The sequence below is a fragment of the Notamacropus eugenii genome, chromosome 1 (assembly GCF_028372415.1).
Source record: "Notamacropus eugenii isolate mMacEug1 chromosome 1, mMacEug1.pri_v2, whole genome shotgun sequence".
Classification (NCBI taxonomy): domain Eukaryota; kingdom Metazoa; phylum Chordata; class Mammalia; order Diprotodontia; family Macropodidae; genus Notamacropus; species Notamacropus eugenii.
In genome coordinates this window covers 672496021-672517891 of record NC_092872.1, presented here as the reverse complement: position 1 = coordinate 672517891, position 21871 = coordinate 672496021, and the positions used below count along the sequence as shown (strand labels likewise).

General features: G+C 36.7%; 1 protein-coding gene across 2 annotated transcripts in view; it reads right to left on the bottom strand.

The window, feature by feature from the left end:
* SOS1 (SOS Ras/Rac guanine nucleotide exchange factor 1) overlaps positions 1-21871 on the bottom strand; it is a 183152-nt gene that overhangs the window by 10302 nt on the left and 150979 nt on the right. For both annotated transcript variants that reach the window (XM_072635817.1, XM_072635818.1), the window contains exons 16-20: positions 21129-21291; positions 12849-12966; positions 8863-9035; positions 7707-7823; positions 5242-5506 (exon numbers count right to left, since the gene is read on the bottom strand). In XM_072635817.1, coding sequence (XP_072491918.1) covers positions 5242-5506; positions 7707-7823; positions 8863-9035; positions 12849-12966; positions 21129-21291 — 836 coding nt within the window. The remainder of the gene's footprint in view (positions 1-5241; positions 5507-7706; positions 7824-8862; positions 9036-12848; positions 12967-21128; positions 21292-21871) is intronic.

Below are 21871 nucleotides of genomic sequence, written 5' to 3'. Positions count from 1 at the left end.
TAACAATGTAAGAGGCAGACTTATGAAGACAATTTTCTGAATAGACCACATCTTTATGATCTTAAAATGGACATGATATAGAGAATATAAAATCCTTTTGTATTTTTTTTAAATTTAGGGAAATATTTGATTCTTTAGGAAAAAATGCATCCTTGAATACTCTTCTTGGATAAGGTATCTGTCCCACGCATCCATTAAAATCCTACTACTATGAAAGATACAACTCTAAAGATAAAAGAATATTCACTGAATAGTTAGTGATAACCATAATGACTGAACAGTTATAAATGAGGTATTAACAGGGAGATAGAAAAAAAGAATGAATGATGATGAGATGGCTTTCCCCACCCTGAGATGGCATTGCACACATAGCATCACAATATACCCAGATCCTTGAGATAGTAAAATCACAAATAATCTGAGGGCAAATGAAGATGTATAATGGTTTTAAAAATGTTGGAATAAAAGATGTGAAGGAAAAGACCATAATGAGGATGTGTGTGACTAGCAAAGGAGGCAGGCCAGGAACATAGCCAAAAGAACCACAGGATAGACAGGCTCTGTGATCCAATGGCACCCCGTGATGTGTTACAGGGACAAAAGCAAGGCCTTCAGAGCCCTGAGCTTCTTTGGAGGATTTTTCAGTGAAACAGAAAAATCATTCAAAATAAAAAGGTTGTTCTCTGCATCAGTGTAGGAAACATCCACGAAACTATTGATCCAACAAAGTTCAAAATAAGTCCTTGTTTTGCTTTTTTCCTCCAGGGTGAGGGAATTAAAAGCATTCAGACAACGTAGATAAGGGCAGAATGATCTTTGATATGAATGTCAGTTGGGACAATGTTGTTTTTTTCCTTTGGGAATCTTTCTAAAATGACAATGAAGCAAGTGAGAAAATAACATTCAATATACTATATATACAACATCCAGAAACATCAAAGTGTATAACGCAGGAGGAGGCTAGAAATTTAAATCATAAGCCCTAACACTCAATGAGTTAACACACAACACAATGCACTTAAAAGTGCAGACGGTTATGTATTTTGGGGACTTGCTACTTTAGATGACATGGATTACACCAAGAGTAGAACAGGGCTGCTGAGATACAGCAACAATTATCCTTCAATTATGGCTCTGCATATACAGCTTCCATGAAAGGAATTACCAAGATTATAATTGCATCTTTGAACACCTTTCTGAGTTCAAGTCCCTTGTTTTCAAATGAATATTAAATAAAGAATCATAGAATCACATAACATCAGGGCTGGAACGAGTCCCAGAGGTTATCTGCTCCAATTAGGCCTGAAGAATAATGCTCTCTATAGTATCCCTGAACTTCGAACACTATCAGTAAAGGGCAATTCTAGTACCTTGTGCTATTGGATAGTTGCTTTTCAGTCGTGTCTGACTTTGTGACCCTATTTGGGGTTTTCTTGGCAAAGATGCAGGAGGGATTTGTCATTTTCTTCTTCAACTCATTTTACAGATAAGAAAGCTGATGCAAACAGGGTGAAAAGACTTGCCCAGGTTCACACAGGTAGAAGTGTCTGAGGTCACATCTGAACTCAGAAAGAGTTCCTGACTCCAGGACAGGCACTTTATCCATTGTGCCACCTAGCTATCCTTACCACTACCCTGAAAGGGAGTCGATTTAATTTTTGGGTCACTCTACATTAAGCCTCCCTGTAACTTCTAGTGGCCCCTCTCTTCCAACTTGATATCTACCCTTTGAAACTGTGCTCTGAGTCTAATCTTTCAACTGGTTTCAAAACCATCCAACTGTGTTATCATATAGGCCACCTCTCTCCTTGTCTTCAACAAGCCTTTCCCCATGAAAGACTTTGTCACATGACTTGTGGAAATCTAGGCATACTCTGTGTATAGCATTCCCATGATTTAATTAACCCTGTCTCCGTACTGGCCTCTTTCTGTCCTGTGGCACTTCTTGTTCATAGCAGGATTTAAATGATGACTAGAAGTGGCTCAGTCATCCAATATATCAATTCTTTCAAGTATTCAGAGATGTCGTTTGAGTTTGGAGACTCGGGCTCATTGATTTGAACACTTGTAAGTTTTTGTGGATTCTAATGATTTTTGAAAGCTCATCTTTCATAGTAGAGAAAAAGAAGCAAAAAGAAGAGTGGTTCTGCTTTTCTCCTACCTTCTAAACTTGCTACTATAAATCACTACCACATTATTACTTCCTCAATACCACTTTTATTGTGTCATTATCCTTCTCTAAAAAATAACCCATCTCCTCTGTGGTCCAGTTCAGCTCTCCTGACGATTCGCCCTTTCAAGGCTGAATCTATGTGTATATCTGAAGAAGATATAAACTCCTCTCGGAGAAACTGTATATTAACACATCCTTGTACCTTACACAACAACCAACGTATTCTTTGCACACAGCAGACACTAAAATACTCACTGAATGAATCTTATGCTTGAACTTAAGAACATGTAAGAAGCAAAAAATTATGACAAATTATGACAAAATTAACCTGCATATAGGATAAGAACTAGTGTGGCAGATGAAGAAATCCTGGTAGATCATCAGAAATTTTACTGTCAGATAAATTTAATCATTTAATACAGTTTTGGATACTTTGGATATTTTAATTCACAGAATACATTGTTGAAAATTAAGAATATAGGTCTAATATTATTAAAGAGAATACTAAGCTTAAGCTATGACAGGTATCGTTTAATTTAGATGTCACTATTAAGACTTTAAGATGGCCAAAAAAATTAAATTTTACCAATAGGTTAAAAAGGAGGGGAAAGATTAAAGAAGAAATAAGTTAGTGTTCAACTTCAACATGTCTTAAGTTATTACAGTTATGTGACATGAGGAATAATCTTTTCCTCCTTGATGCTGATGGGGAAATTTCTTTCCTCTTCCATCTTATTCCTGTGAAACCCAGAGTCATCTGGTATTCTTCCCCATCTAATCCTGTCTACACATACCTTACCCCATTCTAGGTCACCTACAAGTACAACTCATGTTGACTGGTTGGCAGTGGGAGAGAGGTGGAAAAAAAGGAGAAAAAACTCACAACCTTCTGCCATATGTTCTTCAGTCCTATTCTCCCTTGCCCAATTTTCTGTTTTCAACCTCCCCTATGTCCAACAGTAGTGGAAAAAGAAAGTTTCAGATTAAAGGGAACAAGATGGAAGAGATAGTGGTCCTGTGACTAACAACACTCTTGTTAGGAAGGAGAGGGCAAGAGGGGTAGGAGGTAAATTCTATTGTAAAACTACTTTTCCCAATTTGCCTTTTCAAGTTACTACCTTCTTCCTTACTGTTCCAGTCTGAATCCCTTCTAATTTCTTTATCTATCTTCACTTCTATATACCCAACTGAACCCATCACCTTGCTCCTCATCTCAGAACACTTGCATCTTCACCCTCACCAAGCCCCTGTCTTGCTGTGGAGTTCCTCCTGCCCCAGGCACTATCTACCACCAGTAGTTTGGAACTGGGAGAATCCTTGCTCTTGCTGATAGAACTGAGGGAAGGGAGGAAGCAGTGTACATCTAGAATCTAAAACTGGCATTTAGGGGTACATTTTCCTACAGAAAGATTGACATATGATCATTGAAGAGTTTTTGATAGGTATTTGAAAGACTCTAGGGAATTTCTTGGGAGCTATCACAAGAAATAGTGTGTTCTTGTTATGCAGGATGGCCTCTCCAAATGTCTACATGGATGGATATTTTGAAAGTTTAAGTAATGAGGATGAAGACCAGACAGGATAGTTGCACTTAACAAGTGCTGTAGGGGAGATGGAGCTGGATAGGCAAAAGGACTCTGTGCTGCTTTTGACCTCTTGAGTCCAGAACTAGGAGCACTGACTGGCTACACTGGAAAAGAGGAACAAACTTTAAACAGACTGCAGATAACAGTATGTTTTAACAATTTTCTATCAATTTTCTAACAATTTTTCCATCAATTGGGGGATGGCTGAACAAGATATAGTATATGAATATAATGGAATACTATTATTCCATAAGAGATGGTGAGCAGGCAGATTTCAGAAAAACCTGGAAAGATTTACATGAACTGATGCTGAGTGAGGGAAGCAGAACCAGAACATTGTACGTAATAACAGCCACAGTGAGTGATGACCAACTTTCTTAAACTTGGCTCTTCTAGGCAATGCAATGATATAAGACAATCTCAAAAGACTCATGATGGAAAATGCTATCCACATCCAGAGAAAGACCTATGGAGTCTGAATGCATATCAATGCATACTATTTTCTCTTTTTTGTTTTTTCTCGTGGTTTTTCTCTTTTGTTCTGATTCTTCTTTCACAACATGACTAATGTGGAAATATGCTTAACAAGATTATACATTTATAACCCATATCAGGTTGCAGGCTGTCTTAGGGAAGGAGGGGGAGAAGGGAAACATTTAGAATTCAACATATTACAAAGGAGAATGTTGAAACTAAAAATTTATAAATACAATTTTAAAAATGAAAGAAAAAAGGAAAAAATTATTTTTCTATTTTTCTTTTGGCTGTGAAACTGCAGTTATTTCCAAAGGAACACAAAGAAAACAAATTATCTAATGTGATTTAAACTGCCAGGCTGCTGCACAATTTATCAAGAGGCCAAATCTCATTATGGTGATAAATTTCAAGGAACTCTTAGATGATTCTTTTGTTTTTGTTGAACTGCAGTTTCACTGTATTGAAGTTTGCTGGAGTTTGGAATGTTGGTTACATAGATCTTCACTATAACATTTATACTTTGCTACTAGATTTGACTGATATGAAAGTCACATTACAGGCATATTCCATCTAATGTCATTAATTGGTTCAGTGACATGAAGTGAAATATGACTGGGAGAATCATTTGGTTTCAAAGGAACAATATTCATGCCCATACAGTAAGCAATGTAGCAATGGTGATTGATGTTTGGGGGAGTGGTGGTGGTCTTGCTGGGGATACCAGCGCTATCACAGAATGCGGCTGACTACCTGAACTATGTTACAAATGACACGGAGAATATTACTGCAGGGTTTACTTAAGATTCATTAAGGGTGCTGCACAAACTGTGAAGTGCGCTTATTTATACCATGTACGGTAATAATTTGCAAAGCACTCTGCACGTCTTAAAGCACTATATAAACATCAGCTACAGAGTTTCTTAAGTTTTTTCATTAGAAAAAATATTTATCAGTCGTGTGTAACGTATCCAAGGACTTTAAGGAACTTGCACTTTTAGCACGTACTTGAGTGAAAGGGGCTTGAGTGATCAGAGTCAAATACGCTGCACACATCGGTGGTGCTGGAAGCACCAGAGGCAGGTGGAGGTGTTAACGGTGTTCTTGGAGAATTAGGTGCAGATGCTGTACTTTCTGTCTCGCTTTCAGGGATCCGACTGTAACTAATCTTCCTTGGCTCCTGTTGCAGTGGCGTGGGGTGTCTCATGGTACCTGGCCTTGGGTTTGATGGACGAACACCAGGGGACTTGAGGGGATAACTGTACTTTTTTGGCTGCAGACACATCAAAAACAAACATGTTACTTTATTAAAGCATTATAGTACAGAGATCTAAATGGACAATATATAAACATATCTTAATTCAATGCAAAGTAGAATGAGAATTGGTCTGAAAGTTATATCACATATATTGCATTGATAATGACAGACCAGGAATGAAGGGTAGAAAGGTTGAGTTACAAAAAAAAAAATGACTAGGCTAGAGAAAATGGGAACATTTTGTGCCAGTTTTGTTGCAAATGATGTGAGAAAATCCAACAATACAGGAATTTTTGGGTGTGTGTGGACAACTCTACCATAGTAGAGTACATAGTAAATACATAGTAAATCCCAGTATAGCACAGGGAAAATGTAAAACAATATAAGAAAATTATATAAATTTGCTTGGCCAAATCTAAAGACACTTCTGCTATTCAATTAGAATAAAACTTTCTAGAACCCTAGAGAAAAGGACATTCTGGATAATCAAATTTTCCAGCTAGCTTAATCAATAATTCCTTAAGTATTAAAAAAAAAGCCCTAACAGAATTCTTTGAACAACTGAGGATTATCTTGATGGATATCAGTTACTACAGCACACACAGTATGGAAATAAAGTGATGCCCTAGATATTGTGAAATGAATGGTAACTCTCTGTAATACATCTTGCCTCTGTCCTCCCACGTCCTGGGGTCAGGACTGAAAAGCACACCACTCACATTTATGGTAATGGAAGAACCAGGTATTGGGACAGGTGTTAGTGTGTTCACTAAGAATTTACGTAGATTCTCTAATTTGTTTTATTTTCTCACTGATCTGATTTTGTTATCTTTTTTGATTTCAAGCTGTTAGCTGTCACTTCTTGCTTCTGTCAACATATTTACCAGTAACTCCTTCCTAACTTGATGTTTCTGGTCTAGTGTAGCCCTAGAAACCAGATAAGCAAGTGTAACACCAATGGGATATCCATAGCAGGCTACCAATATGCATGCATATTTCCAGGGTAAATTTGCAAAATATAAATAACTCTCTTCCTCAAAGACAAAACCAAGATGTTTATTCAGATACCAGAAAGCCAAATCCACCATAGTAACAATGAAGTTCAAACACACCACCAATCCAGGGAGTACCACCATCCCCAAGCCTTCCCTCTGTAGACCTCCTCACAAACAAGCTCCTCTCGGCAAAATTCCTCCCTCTCTCACTCACACCAGGTGCTCTGCTTCAGTTCTGCCTCGCAGTCTCCCAGCTCTGAATCACTCTCACTTTCTGTTCCACCCATTCAGCAAGCTCCTACCCCCAAGGGCTCCCTGTGACTCAAGCTATGAACTAGACCAAATCTCAAAGCAAGTCACATGGGGCTATTAACTGGCAGGGAACATTCAAATTCCCTTAACATTACAGCAAGGCTGCCAGAACTAGATGGGGGATGAGAGTAAAATAGGTTTTGAGTGAAGGCATGAGGGAGTTTTCTACGAGTAAAATAAATAACATTCAAGGCAGTATTTCTCAAAAGGTTGTCTCCAATCATACTAAATGTGCCAGAAATTGTATGGAATTTAACTCTTGTAGTCTCTGGTGTGTGCACAAGTCTCCAGACTCTTCTGTAGGATACTGCAATTGAATATTACTATTGTATCACAAGCAAAGGAAGTTTGAGAGCCACCAATTTAGTGATGACTTTGCTTCTTATCTTAGATACTCAGAAGTCGTATTTGTTTCCTTTCTGGTTCTCAACCGTGTTTTGAAAATGTGAGGATGTTGTACATGAAGTATGACTGTATGGAGATTTGGCTAACCAATGACAAGAAACTGGAAAATAATGTGAACTATTTTCACATTATTGTGAAAACAATTTCACATTGACTAAAATTTTACTTTATTCAAACCTAAATATTTTCTGGGTTATTCCTTCAAACTTTTGTTCATTCTTTACTAAAATAATTTTGATTCTTATACTTATTTTTTTACTCATTTATTTTTGTAGCTTATAATAATTTACATTTCTTATTCTTTAAAAGGTATAATCCAATGAGAGCTGGAAATAAGTGAAAGGGTCTGGTTTCACATTTATAATGGTGACACCTCCTATTTCTACCAAATTAACCAATCTTACTTATTATCTAACCTGCTTGAAAATAATTAATAATATAATACAGAGGAATACTATTTGAAATGTTTAAAATTCTAGGTAGATTTTTATCTGTGTGCTTACAAATCTTGGTAGAGGCTTGGGGTTTCTTGGTTCAATTTCCAATGACTTGTTGAAAAGATAATCTGTGAATTCTTTTTCCATGCTATTTCCCATTGGATTCAAATTTTCAAAGAATCTCTGGAATATAAAAAGATGAATACAAAGGTATTATTAGGCTTTTCATGAACTGTTGAAATTTGTGAAAACAATTTAAGAAAGTACTTAAACTCAAGAGAATACTGAATAATTTGAAGGAAGGTTTTATTTTTTATTTTTCTAACACCCTCCATTCTCTCCCCAAGCCTTTCTCTCCCCATGAAAATACTTTCATAAAGAATCAACAATTCAATCTTCATCATAAAATTACAAAATTTCAGAATTGTAAAGGATTTCAGGGTAGCTGAGAAGTACAGTGGATAGAGCACCAGCCTTGGAGTCAGGAGGACCTGAGTTCAAACCCAGCCTCAGATACTTGACACTTAATAGCTGTGTGACTCTGGGCAAGTCATGTAATTTCGACTGCCTTGACAAAAAAATAATAATTTTAAGGGACTTCAATGGTAATCTAGTACAATGTATACCTGAAAAATAATTCTCTCTGGAATTCTCATATTCAATAAGTGATCATTCAGGCTTTGCTTTAAGACCTTGAATGAGGGGGAATCCATTCCTTTTCGATCCATTCTGCTTCTGGATAGCTCTGTTAGGAAGTTTTTCTTTACAAGCCTAAACTCACATCTTTGAAGTTTCAACCCACTGTTTCTATTTTTGCCCTCTGTGGCCAAGCAGAAAAAAAATCTAGTTTATCTTCCACATGGCAGCCCTTCAAACATTATTTGAAAAAGACAACTATCAGTTCCTCAGATGGCTGATGAACTCAAGGAACTTCACCATCCTATCGTCTTCCTCTGGGTTTGCTCCACATTATCAATGTGTCCTTTCTAAAGATATTGCACTCAAAACTGAACACGACACTTCACATGTCACTCTGCAGTTGTGGTTATAAAGATAAACATGATTCCACTTCTTTCAATAGAATTAAGTAAAGCTACTACAAAGTGCTAAAGTAAAGCTTTGCTGTACTGCCTAGAACTCACAGGAATGCCTAAGCTCTATTTGGCAGTCATTTCATCCTGAACTTAGCCAAAAATATTCTTCTCCAAGTAAATTAACTTACTTTGATATCAGATTCTACTCGCAAACAATATGGTTGATTTTGGTACTGCTGTATTTCTCCTGTTATTTCTGCAACTTTCCTCCTTTTGCTAAAATTTATAAGTTCTTTTCCATGTCTTTTCAAAACCTCAGGATTGCCTTCTTCTGTTTTCAAGATATTTGTCAAATAAATCCCTAAAAGATATAATGAAAAGTTTCAGGAAAAATACATAAAAAATTATACTCTCTTTGGTACCTTTCCACATCACTAAGTATACAACAAATAATAACCTATCAGACCACCATTACATTCATTCACTGAAAAGTCATTTATTAAGTGGTTACTAATAACAAAACATGGTGCTGATTCTGGGGAAGATATAAAGTAATTCAGTAATGGTCCTTGCCCACGAAAGGCTTATAATCTAGCAGAAAGTCTATCACATGTAGCAACATATATTATATAACTATTCTAACACATACATGCAAATATCATGCATACTATATGATATTTAGAGTCTGTATAGAATATATAAGAAAGTATGTCGGTTACAAAATGATACATAGTGTTAGAAGATTGGGGCAAGAATATTGGAGAAGCAGCGCTGGAAGAGGCAGCATGTGAGCTGAGGGCTGGAAGTACAACAAAAAGGGGAAAGAGCATTCTAGACCAAAGAGCATGCTGAGCTTCCAGAAATGCACAAGAGAAATTTCTCTGCTATGAAAGAACAATAATCAGCTTAAGTCCAATTTGTGAAGTCCTGTTCTGCAGACATCTTCAGCTCAACCTATCCAAACAGAACTGAGGATCTTCCCTCCCAAACCCTACCCTTCCAATGCCTGTAATTTCACCTTTGGAAACTCTCTTGAGTGCCCTCCTCTCTCCTGTGACATGGTCAGCTCTCTAGTGTTGGCTCTCATCACCTCACACCTGAATCACTGCCATGGCCTGATGGTGGGTCTGCCTGCCCCAAGTCTCTCCTCACTCCAATCCATTTCATTCAGCTACGAAAGCATAGGTCTGATTATGTTATCTCTCTACCCAAAAAAACTCCAATAGCTTCCTATCAGCTCAAGAGTCTATTTAGCCTTCAAAGTCCCTCACAACCTAATGCCCTCCCCCGTCAGTCTTTTTACACCTTAAGCATCCCTATACCTCCCTTATTCCCTATGCTCTGTGATCCAGTGATGCTGCCCTTGTTGTTCTTTAAGAAAATACTCCATTTATTGACTCTAGGCATTTTCATTGGCCATGACCCACCCTCCTTCCTGGAATGCTCTCCTTCCTCTTCTCTGCCTCCTGGCTTTATGTAAGCCCTAGGCTAAAATTCCACTTTCTAATGGAAGCCCTTCTGGATCCCTCTATCACCTTCCCTCTCTTAAATATCTCCTAATTGTCCTGAACATAACTTGCTTGTACGTAGTTGTTTGCATGTCGTCTTCCCCCTTCTCCAAATACAGGGACTGTCTTTTGCCCTTCTTTGTATCACTAGCTTAGCAGAGTGCCTGGTACATAGTAGGGATTTAACAAATATTTTTTGACTGACTGAAATGATTAAAAAATTACCAAAAAAAAAAAAAAAAAGTAAGCCTCTTTCCAGACAGATCTAAATCTCACAAAGTGAAGCATGCAATAGAATATCAAGTTCATATTTGTAAATGTATCATCAGTTATGATAGAAAAGCCAAACAATTTTTTTCACATTAAAAAATAAAACCATTACACTATTTAATAGGAACAGTGGTTTTGTCAAACGAAACAAGAGCAATCCAAAATCTAACACCTTATTTTAAAAGAGAAGGCTCATGTCTAGAAGCTACCATGAGGGTAGGCTAGGATGTGGCTTAGTGAATATAAAGTAAAGATCCTGAAGTGACATGGGACTTGAGCTGCACATGTAAAGCAGATTCTTCCCCCTTAAATGCACTCGATTCTATCACTCTGTACAAGCACAGTCAAGTACTCAGATAAAACCAGGCAGTCTCTCCTACTCTCCACAATCCTTGTAGAATTAAAGGGAATATCTGGGAATGGAAAGCTGATGTTGTTGCCACAGTTTAGGCATTTGGTGATCAAGATTAGACCAAACAATAAGAATGGGAAAAAAAAGGGAGGGGGGTGCAGCTGGGAGAATTACGAAAAAAGAACCAAGAGGATTGGGAACTGCTGGGTTGAGTGAGAGAATGGTAGTATCTGTCACAGATATGAAAGTCTAGATAGAGAACTGGTTTTTGAGAAGAAATAAATTCACTTTAAGACAAAGTGAGTTTGAGATGCTGGGAGGACATCCAGGTAGAGATGTCTAACCAGAAAATGTGGGTACTAGACTAAAATTAAGGAGAAAGGATAAGGATGGCCAGAGATACAGGAAAAGAACCAGGACACCATTTTGTCAGGGAAGTTAGGTGGGGAAAGGCATGAAGGAGGAAGAGGCATTCAAAACTGTCAAAAACTAAGAGGGAGTCAAGGAGAAGTACTAAAAAAGGACTACTGTTATTTGATTATTAAATAGTCACTGATTTAGCCATTTCCTAATAGAAAAGAAGCCAAAGAATATGAATAAACAGTTCTTAAAAGAAGAACGGTATAGTATTCATAACCATTTAAAGAATGTTCTAAATCACTAATAAGAGAAAGATAAATCAAAGCAACCCTGAGGTTTTACCTCATATCCTATAAATTGAGGTAAGGATGACAAAAATGGCAGTGTTCAATGTTGTGAAATAATAGGAACATGAATACATTGTTGGTGGAGCTGTAAAGTGGTAAAAAGCATTTTAGAAAGTAATTTGTAATTATGCAAATAAATGACTACGATATCCATACCCTTTGTACCACAGACTCCATTAATTGGGTTATACTCCAAGGGAGCCAAAAATAAAGTCCCCACATATAACAAAATATTTATAGTAGCATTTTTTGTAAAAGCAAAGAGTTAGAAACAAAGTAGATGCCCATCATTAGGGAACAGCTAAACAAACTGTGGTAAACGAATATAATGGAATATTTCTGTGCTCTAATAAGTGATATGAATACAGAGAATTATGGGGAGATCTGTATAAACTACTGCTCTGAGCCCAGACAACAATAAGCACAATGACTATAACAATGGAAATGGAAAGAAAGGCTGAGATTCCAAAAGAATCAAAGGAGAATGTAACAAAACTACGAAGATCAAGCACGACCTAAATGAAATGATGTGAGAAGTCACTCCCAACTTAACCCTTTGTGGAGGGCCACAGGAATTACAAATTACATATATTTTTGGACTTTTTCAGTGTATCTATCAACTATGCTGATTTTTTTTCTCTCAAAAAAATGTTTTATCAGTAGTGAAGGAGAAAAGATCTTGCCATAACTATGATGATGTACGAAACAGAAGACATCAATAAAGACTTATTAAAAAAATCTTGAGCACTGTCACTAGTGCTCAAGATAGGAGTTTTGAGAGTAGAGGTGATGTTGACTGTGGTCAAGTCAGACCACAGACTTTCAGTTCAAAGGGACCATAGAAGACTATCTGGTACAAAATCCCTCATGTAACTGGGCCTCTGGGAGATGAAATGATTTGTTTGAAGTCATAAAATTCATAAGTGACAGACCTGGGAGTTGAACTCAAGTCCTCTTACTCCAAATCCAAGATATCTTTCAATATACCAGGCTGCCATAACAGATTACAGAAGGCAGGGTGAGAAAAAATAAGTAGTCAGTATAAAGTACTATTTTGGGAAGTCAGGTGGTAGGAGTATCATGGTTTTAAGACAGATCTAAAATCTAAGTGTATTAATGAAAAAAAGACAGAAGATGACTGAATATCTAAGATAAACAGAATAAATTTGTACACACACACACACACACACACACACACACACTCACTGCTCAACAAAAGAAAGCCTTAAATATATTCCCTGTTTCCTACATGTCTATCACTTGTTTCAAAATACAAGTAAAACTACTTTGTCCAAAGACATATTGGTCATTCAATTAAAAATAAGAATAGTACTTACCAAAGAAAGGCACGCATGGTGGATTGATAGACCTGAGTTTTGCCAAGTACTTTTTATAGTGATCTTCACTCAGTTCATGAGCTTCCTCTAAAATTTTCTTTTGGCGACTTGGAATTTGCTAAAAGAAAAAAATATTTATGAAACTCATGTTTACACATCAATTCACAATTTTTTCCAAAAATACAGGAAGGTAAATAATACTGAGCAAGACAAAAAACAACACATTTATCATCTTATGAAATTAGTGGGTATTGTACTAGTGCTGCCTTGGGACTGTATATATACATATAACAACAATCTGCTCTCAGGCATACAATTTTTCATAAAGTGACTTTCATAGCCCACTTTCCCCCTTCCACACTAAACTGTGAAAAACGAATAAATCGATAAATGAAAAAGCATGTACTAGGCACTCAATATATGCCAAGTACTTTTCTAAGAGCTGGGAATACAAACAGAAAAATGTGGCAGTTCAAGGACCATGCAATCTAATGGAAGAAGATAATATACATGGTGAGGTTTAGCTGCAAGGTAAAGGTTAAGGCATGGTGTCAGACTATAATCCAATCTATTTGTATTCTAATCCTCTTTCTATTCCTTGTATGATGCTATAAGTACCTATAACTCCATTAGAATTTCCACATCAATAATCCTGAGATAATACTTGCACGGTGCATAGCACAGTACCCAGCCATAAGAGGTATGTAATAAATATTTATTCCCTTCTATTTCCTTTTTTAAGAAAAATCAGGCAATTTCCTAAAGGAGAAGAGCTCTGTGTTTACGATATATATTACTGCAATGGAAGACATTAAACATAACAACGAATTCACTATATTAGTTTCAGTTCCCTTGTGTTCCAAAAGAGTAGTATAAATAATCTCATCTATATGACATATGTAATACACACCATGTATGTATATATATATACACACATATATGCACATGTATACACACACACTTAATCTTGCCTTTTGAAATAGATCCTAAAACAGGTGCTCCAAGAAGAGATGACAGTTTAAGAACCTTTTCAGTAAAATGGAGGGAATGAAGTTCAACAGGATGAGGTTGGAAGGGACCTGAGGGGCTGACTATTCCAACTAATCTCTGAATAACAATTTCCCCTAACAATAACTTAACCAACAACTGGTCATCTGCTTTTGTCTAAAGGTTTACAGTAAAAAGACATCACTCTCGGGCCACGTATTTTATTTTTAGATGACACTTAATTTTTAGGAAGGTTTTCTTTTTATCCAAGCCCATGATGCCCTTTTGCCATTTCTACCACTCAATTCCTAGTTATGCTCTTGGGGACCACACAGAGCAAGTCTCATTTCTTTTCTATGTGACAGTGCTTGAAATTCTTGCAGGTAGCTATCATATCCTCACCTAAGTTTCCTCTTTTCCAAGCCAAACAATCCCAATTCCTTCACCTGATTCTCATGTACCATGGATCTGAGGTCCTTCACTACCCTACTTACTCACTAGCTTCTCAATGTCCTTTCTGAAATGTGGAATTCACTACTGAATATTATTCTCTAGATGTGTTCTGACTAACCAAAGTGAAGACTATCACCACTAGAGTTCTGGACAATGTGCCTCCATATTTATTTAAAGTGTCATTCTTTTATAGCCATTCATTTATGTAGGTGAGGTGCAGGAAAATATATAAATATGATGATACATATTAAATATATAATATATAAATATCAATTTTTCTTTCTCATGCTACTATTATAGATAATATATTTCAAAGAATTGAATTCTGTATTTTCTCTTTCAGAAAAAATATTGATACCTTTTGTTGTTCTGTAAGTCTTTATCAAACATCTATCTCCTTAGGAAGTTTATGTTCTTGGGTATTTAATACTCTAGACTATTAAGAGTTCAGTTATAACTGATTTTTGCTTACGTATTCTATTCCACTGATTTATTTTTCTCTTTTTTAACTAGTACAAAATAATTTTGATGATTATTCCTTTGTAGCCTAGGTCTAGAGTGGATATATTTGTGGATTTGCTTTGTATTCTGCTGCTTCTCTAAAGTATTAATTGTATCAAACAGTTTATTAATTTTGCAAGGTTTTGTAAGTAAATCATTCATGTCATTTGCAAATAGGGATAATTCTTTTTACTTTTTGCCACTGTTCTTGCTTTTACTTTATTTCTGTTGTCTTATTGCTATGGCTAGCATTTCTATTTTTTTCTTTTAAAGAATGTTTTTTATTTTTTTCTAATTACATGTAAAAACAATTTTAAACATTCATTTTTTATAATTTTTGATTTCCAAATTCCTTCCCTCCCCTCCTATAGGAGGCAATTGATATAGACTGTACACATGCAGTCATGCAAAACATTTCCATATTAGCCATATTAAAAGAGAACACAGATCCCCCCTGCTCCCCAAAAAAGAAAGAAAAAAACAAGACAAAATAAAGTAAAAAAATACTCTTTGATCTGCAGTTAGACTTCATCAGCTCTTTCTCTGGGAGGTAGATAGGATTTTTCACGAAAAGTTCTTCTGAAGTATCTTGTATCATCATATTGCTGAGAAAAGCTAAGTCATTCACAGTTCATCACCATGCAAAATTGCTATTACTGTGTACAAAGACTCTTCTGGCTCTGCTCCCTTCACTTTTACATTAGTTCATGTAAGCCTAAGTCATTCTGAAACCACCCAGCTACTCATTTCTTATAACACGACAGTGTTTCATCACAATTATACATCATTTGTTCAGCCATTTCCCAATTGATGGGCATCTTTTTAATTTCCAATTCTTTATATGGCTAACATTTCTAAAACAATGTCAACTAATAATAAGGAGAGGAGAAATTCTTGGTTTATCCCTGTTTTTATTGGAAAAGCTTCTATTGCAAATAATTCTAGCTTTGGGTTTTAAATAGAAACTCTTAAAAAGTCATTAAAATAGATATTCTATGTTTATTTATACTAAGGTCTTTTAGCATCTATTGATAAAATCATGACGTTATAGTGATTATGATAATTGCTTTCCTAATGTTCCAAAGTCTAAATCCAATTCAGTTAAAATGAAAAATTTGGGAGGTTAATTACTTACGTCTTATTGCTAGGATTTTTATTATTACAACTTTGCATCAATTATCATTGGTACTATTATTATACTACTCTTTCTCTATTATATCTCTCCTGGATTAATTATCAAGACCATTTGCCTTATAAAAGGAACATATTAAAGTGATTTTTCCTCCAAGTACAGAGAGTAATTTGTGCAACACCAGTATTTATTGCTGCTAAAACATTTGACAGCATTCAATTGTAAATCACCCTGGAACCCCTTGGTAGATGCTTCATGGCTTGTTCAAATTTAACTTTCTCACAATGAGTTAAGATTTCTAATTCTTATTCCAGTATTTTATATTTCTGTATTCGAGTATTTTATATTTCTTTAGGTAGTAATCATTTTTCTTTATATTACTAGAATATAATTGTAATTATGCTTCTCTTAATGTAGTCTTAAGATTGTATAAACATTTTTGGCTAATACACTGACTCACTAAGCTTGCAGTTCAATAAAAGTCCCAGACCTTTTTCAGAGAACAATCTAGCTACTCTTCCCCAATTTTCTACTTAGTGATTTTTTTTTAACTGAACACATTACATTTATTCCTAGTAATTTCATATTTTTAGAGCCAGTCCAATGATCTAGCTTATTTAGATATAGAGTTTAATTCCGTTAATCAAGTTTGTTGGCTCTCCTTCCCAGTTTTGTGTCGTCTACAAATTTTATAAGGATGTCTTTATCTTAGGCACTGATAAAATGTTAAACAGCAGAGGGCCAACCAAGTGTACATCCTTGGTGAAATCAACCAGGGAATTCCTTCTACGCTGATCTGGAACCACTGCTGATTACACTTGGAGTTCAGCCATTCAATCAGTTCTGAGCTAGCTTCGAGCTGTCTGTTATCTAGCCTCTACCCCTCCGTTTTGTTTCAGGAATAGCTTAACACTTGGTCAAATGCTTTGCTCAAACAGAAGTTAATTATACCTACAGTATTTCCCCGCATTTTGGATAATAACCTCATCCATTAAGACATTAAATAGTTTAGCATGACCCATTCTTGAAGAAACCATGTCATCTCTTTGTAATCCTTTCTTCCCTGACAGCCCTAGGTCTATAATCCCATCTCTAGAAATCATCCTTTGAAAAATATATTCTAGAAGTCAAGTTTACTCTCTTGCCAACTCCATTTCCTTTCTTTTCTTTTTTTCTTTCTGAAAATCAAGATATCTGTCCTTCTCTGATTCTGTAGTACCTCTTATGTTTTCTATAACCTTTGAAAAATCACAAATAGTAATTCAACAATCATTTTAGCAGTGATTTCAATTCTCAAGGATGTAGTTCATTTGGTATAATGGTCAGAATTTCTCAAGGACAAATAGGTGCCCTCTCACTGATCTTGGGCAACAACTCATTAACTGTTTTTCTTCTGTGCTTTCTAGTCCAAAGATCATTGTCTTTGGTAGGGAGAAGTAGTTGATTAATGATGTTCTAGCACACCAAGCAGCTTCTTATCTGTTCCTTCTACATCTATACTTTGTTATCCAACAGAGCTTATAACTCTCTCTCTCTCCCCAAATCTTTTTTGTTGTTTTTCATCTTCCTCATTACTTGCCATCGCTAAGATTACCTGTTTATGCCTTTGTAAAAACTAAACTGCTTGGCCCTTGTGCATTCACAATAGTCTCTTTTTGATAGCTTTCCCTTTTTTCTTTTAAGAATTTTGTGTCTTCAGAAATTCATTGTTGAACAATTCCTATCTGTGCTATTTTTGACTCACGGTATACTACCTATGCTTTCTCCTAAATGCCTTGAAGGGTTCAGAGGAAAGTATGTGAGAGATTCTCTAGTGTTGTTCCCTAGGTAATTTTCTCATAAGATACGAGAAAAGGATGAAATACTGCACTTTCACCAGGGACTACAATGAGCTCACTTATTTAAGAGAGTTGGACGGAGGGAATGAAACTGGTACCTTAATTATCAGTGTGGACCAAAGATGGGAAAGCTTAGAAAAGAGGTACACCAGATGGAGTTATGGGCTTGGCTGGCAGAGCAGAAATCCAGCAGTGGGGCCCTAGCATGTTTCTCTTAAGTAGAATAAGGGTAGATGTGGCATCTGCACCCCTGAAAAGCAGTTTTTATTTTTCTAGTCACATTTCCCAATGCCAGAGAGCAAGTATATTTGCATGGGTCTAAGGGATATAGACATAAGAAGACTCATGCATACTGGGTAGGGCCAACACATGCTGCAAGCCTGGGAATGCTTCTGTTGACCTATTCCTACCTACACTAATTGCTTGTCTATGCACTGCCACAGTCCTGTCTCAAATACCAGACTAAGACAAACCCTGGTGAGGTTAAAGAAAAATTTTATCAAGATCCAGAGACCCTCATTATCAGTTTGCCAAAAGAAGATAAGCTTATAATTCTAGGTCACTTTAGTGCTAGAAGAGGCCCAGACTACTAGACATGGCAGGGAGTCCTTGGGAGGAACAGAGTTGAAAATAGCAAGAGCAACAGCAACCATCACTTATTACTGAAGACTCGCATATCTCATGACCTTCTCACTGCCGACATTATCTTTTATTTAACTAAATGCAATAAAACTTTGTGGATGCGCACACAACAAACATCAGAATTTAATAGGCTACATAATTGTAAGGAGAAGAGATGGACAGGATATAAGAATGACAAGGGTGACGTGTGGTATAACATTGGACTGATCATAGACTTATCCTCTCCAACAGTGGCAGCCCTAAGGCAGACTTAATGTCAGCAGATTAGAATGCTTGTCCTGATATGAAGAGGTCTTTGCTAACTTGGAGGGAAAGCTGGAACAACACATGGCTGGCAGCAGTGGAGCAGAAAAGGAGTGGGCAGCTTTCAGCAATTTGGTGTACAGTACTGCATTTGCTTATCTGGGTCAGAGCACTCGCAAACACCAAGACTGGTTTGATGAAAATGATGGGGAAATTCAGAAGCTGCTAAATGAAAAATGAGAACTCCCCAGGGTTTGCCAGCAGGACAGGTCATCTATTTCTAAGAAGGCAGCCTAACTACATCAAAAGTAAAGTTCAAGTGAAGCTTCAAGAGACGCAGCATTCTTGGCTAAGTAAGAAAGCAGATGAAATTCAGCTTTACACACACAGTAACAATTCAAAGTGCTTTTATGATGCCCTGAAAACTCTTTATGGGTCAAAGACCTATGATGCACATTAGCTACTCAGTGCTGAGGGAGCTGCATTGATTAGTGACAAGCACATGATCCTGGAGACATGGGTGGAGCACTTCCATAGTGTGATCAACAGGTTCTCCTGAACCAGTGCTGAAGTCACTGACCATAAGTACACCTCAGGTTGAAGTCAATCCTCCAACTGAAGAAGGGGTTTGAATGCCATTAGGTCCCTCTTATGTGGTAAAGCATCTGATGCTGATTCTATTACAGATGAAATTTACAAAGCAGCGGGTCCACTGCTCTTAGAAAAACTAACTGAAAGTTTCTGTTATTCCCCAGGAGTTTCAGGATGTCTCCATTGTCCATCTCTATGAAGGTAAAGGAAATAGATTGTCTTGTGACAGTCACAGGGGTGGGAGGAGGGTGGTGTCTCTGTCTTAGACATTGCTGGCAAGATTCTTGCCAGAGTCCTCTTTAATAGGCTGATTCTTCACCTGGAAGATGACCCAAGAATCAGTGTGGCTTCAGAAAAGGCTGAGGAAGGGTCAATTTGATGCCTGACAACCCTAGGAGAAATGCCAGGAGCAGAAGAGAGTGGCAAACACAACATCTATTGATCTAACCAAAGCTTCTGATACTGTCAGTCATGAGGGCTTATGGAAGATCTTGGCAACATTTGGTTGCCAGGAAAAGTTCATCAGTATTGTACGTTAGTTCCATGACAGCATGCTTGCATGGGTTCTGGATAATGGACAATGCTCTTGAGCTTTCCCATTCACCAATGGAATGAAGCAGGGTGTCGTGTTTGCTCCCATGCTTTTTAGCATGATATTTTCAGTGATGTCAGGCACCTTCAATAAGGATGAAAATGGCATCAAGGTCAGCTACTCTACTAATGGCAAATTATTTGACTTGAAAGATTAAAGTGGAGGTACATGATTTTTTGTTCACAGATGACTGTGCACTCAATGCAGCCTCTGAGGCTGAGATGCAACAAAGTACAGATCAATTCTCTGTTGCTTGTGCTAATTTTGGTCCAATAATTAACAAGCAAAAAACAGAGGTCCTTTACCAGTCAGCACCATACCATCCATCAACTATAACAAATGAAGAAATATTGAATGCTGTGAAGAAATTCACTTACCTTGGTAGCGTACTTTCCAGGGATGTCCATATGATGATGAGGTTGACATATGCATTGTCAGAGCTAGCTCAGTGTTTGGGAGGCTCCAAAGGAAAGTGTGGGAGAGAAGAGGTATTAGACTGCCTACCAAACTGAAGGTCTATAGAGCCACTGTGCCAACCTTATTGTTGTATGTCTGTGAAACCAGGACAGTATACCAGTAACATGCCAGGAAACTGAATAGCTTCCATCTGAATTGTCTTTAGAAGATTCTGAAGATTACCTGGCAGGATAAGGTACTGGACACTGAAGTCATTTCTTAAGCTAAATTACAAAACATTCAAACTCTACTTCGGGGAGTGCAGCTTCAATGAACTGGCCATGGTGTTTAAATGCTAACTATATGTTTGTCTAAAAGACAATTTTATGGAAAATTCACACAAGGCAAGTGCTCACATGGAGGTCAGAAAAAGTGATACAATGACACTCAAGATCTCTCCAAAGAATTTTGGAATCAATTGTATGATGTGGGAGATGCTGGCAAAGGACTACCAAGCATGGTGTCAAAGAAGGCACTGTGTTCTATGAGTGAAGCAGAACTGTAATAGTTGAAATAGTTCAAAACAAACATGAGATGCACATATTTAGAGACACCTCTACTCCAAATGTTCATGTGGACTATTTGTCTGACCTATGGTACAGCATTCTGAGCTTGTATCATTGGGCACACGGTACCTTGATCCCAATATAGTGATGTCATTTTGGTCCTCTAAGAATGAAGGATGACAATCAACAACCAACCAACCAGATAAAGATATGTAAGATCATAGTTTGAATCCACCATGGAAAGGTTTAGATAAGTGCACTTAAGCACTACAATATGATTATTAGAATTCATAAAATAGGGAACAGATATCAATCTGAAAATGTTTTCTACACATGTACCTCAAATGTGTGATCCAGTCTATAAACAGGTGATGAGTTCATGGCACTGACAACCTCAAGTACACCATTAAAGTTGTTCAGTTCTTGAAAGACTTGAAGAATCTCAATTATTCGACTCACCACAGCTACTCTTTCTTCTAGGTTTTCTGCTTCTACAATACACCTGAGTATAGAAAGGAGAAGTTTTGAATATTTTATCCTATAAATTTGAATCTTTAGTAGTAGAAGATTAAATTATAGACTTAAGAATTATAGTTGTGGAAGCATACAGTCTTAAGTGACAGAGTAGTAACAATTAGATGTAAACATATTAATCATTACACAATACAATGCAATAAAAGGAGGTATCAAATCCAAATACTTCAAGTATTGATCCACTGAAATCAATGGATCTAAGATTTCATTGATAAGAGTACTCGCTCTAATGGCATATATCACAATTTACTTATACATTCTTCTGTAGTCTTTTCCACTTCCTATCATAAAACTCCCATAAAGGATCTACCCAACTTGTTGGAGGTTTTTGTATATGTCTTTAAAATTTTGTTCATATCAACGCTTTGCTTTTGTTATAATTCCCTTTATGATCATAAAATTTCTGAATAATACAATTTATATTATGTCTCACATGCAATCCATCTCTGGTACCATTCTGTAGGCATTTCCCCATGGTATTTTGGTCACACGTTTGATTCTATGATTTGCTAACCAAACAGCATTACCAAAGGAAGATGGCTAGAAGA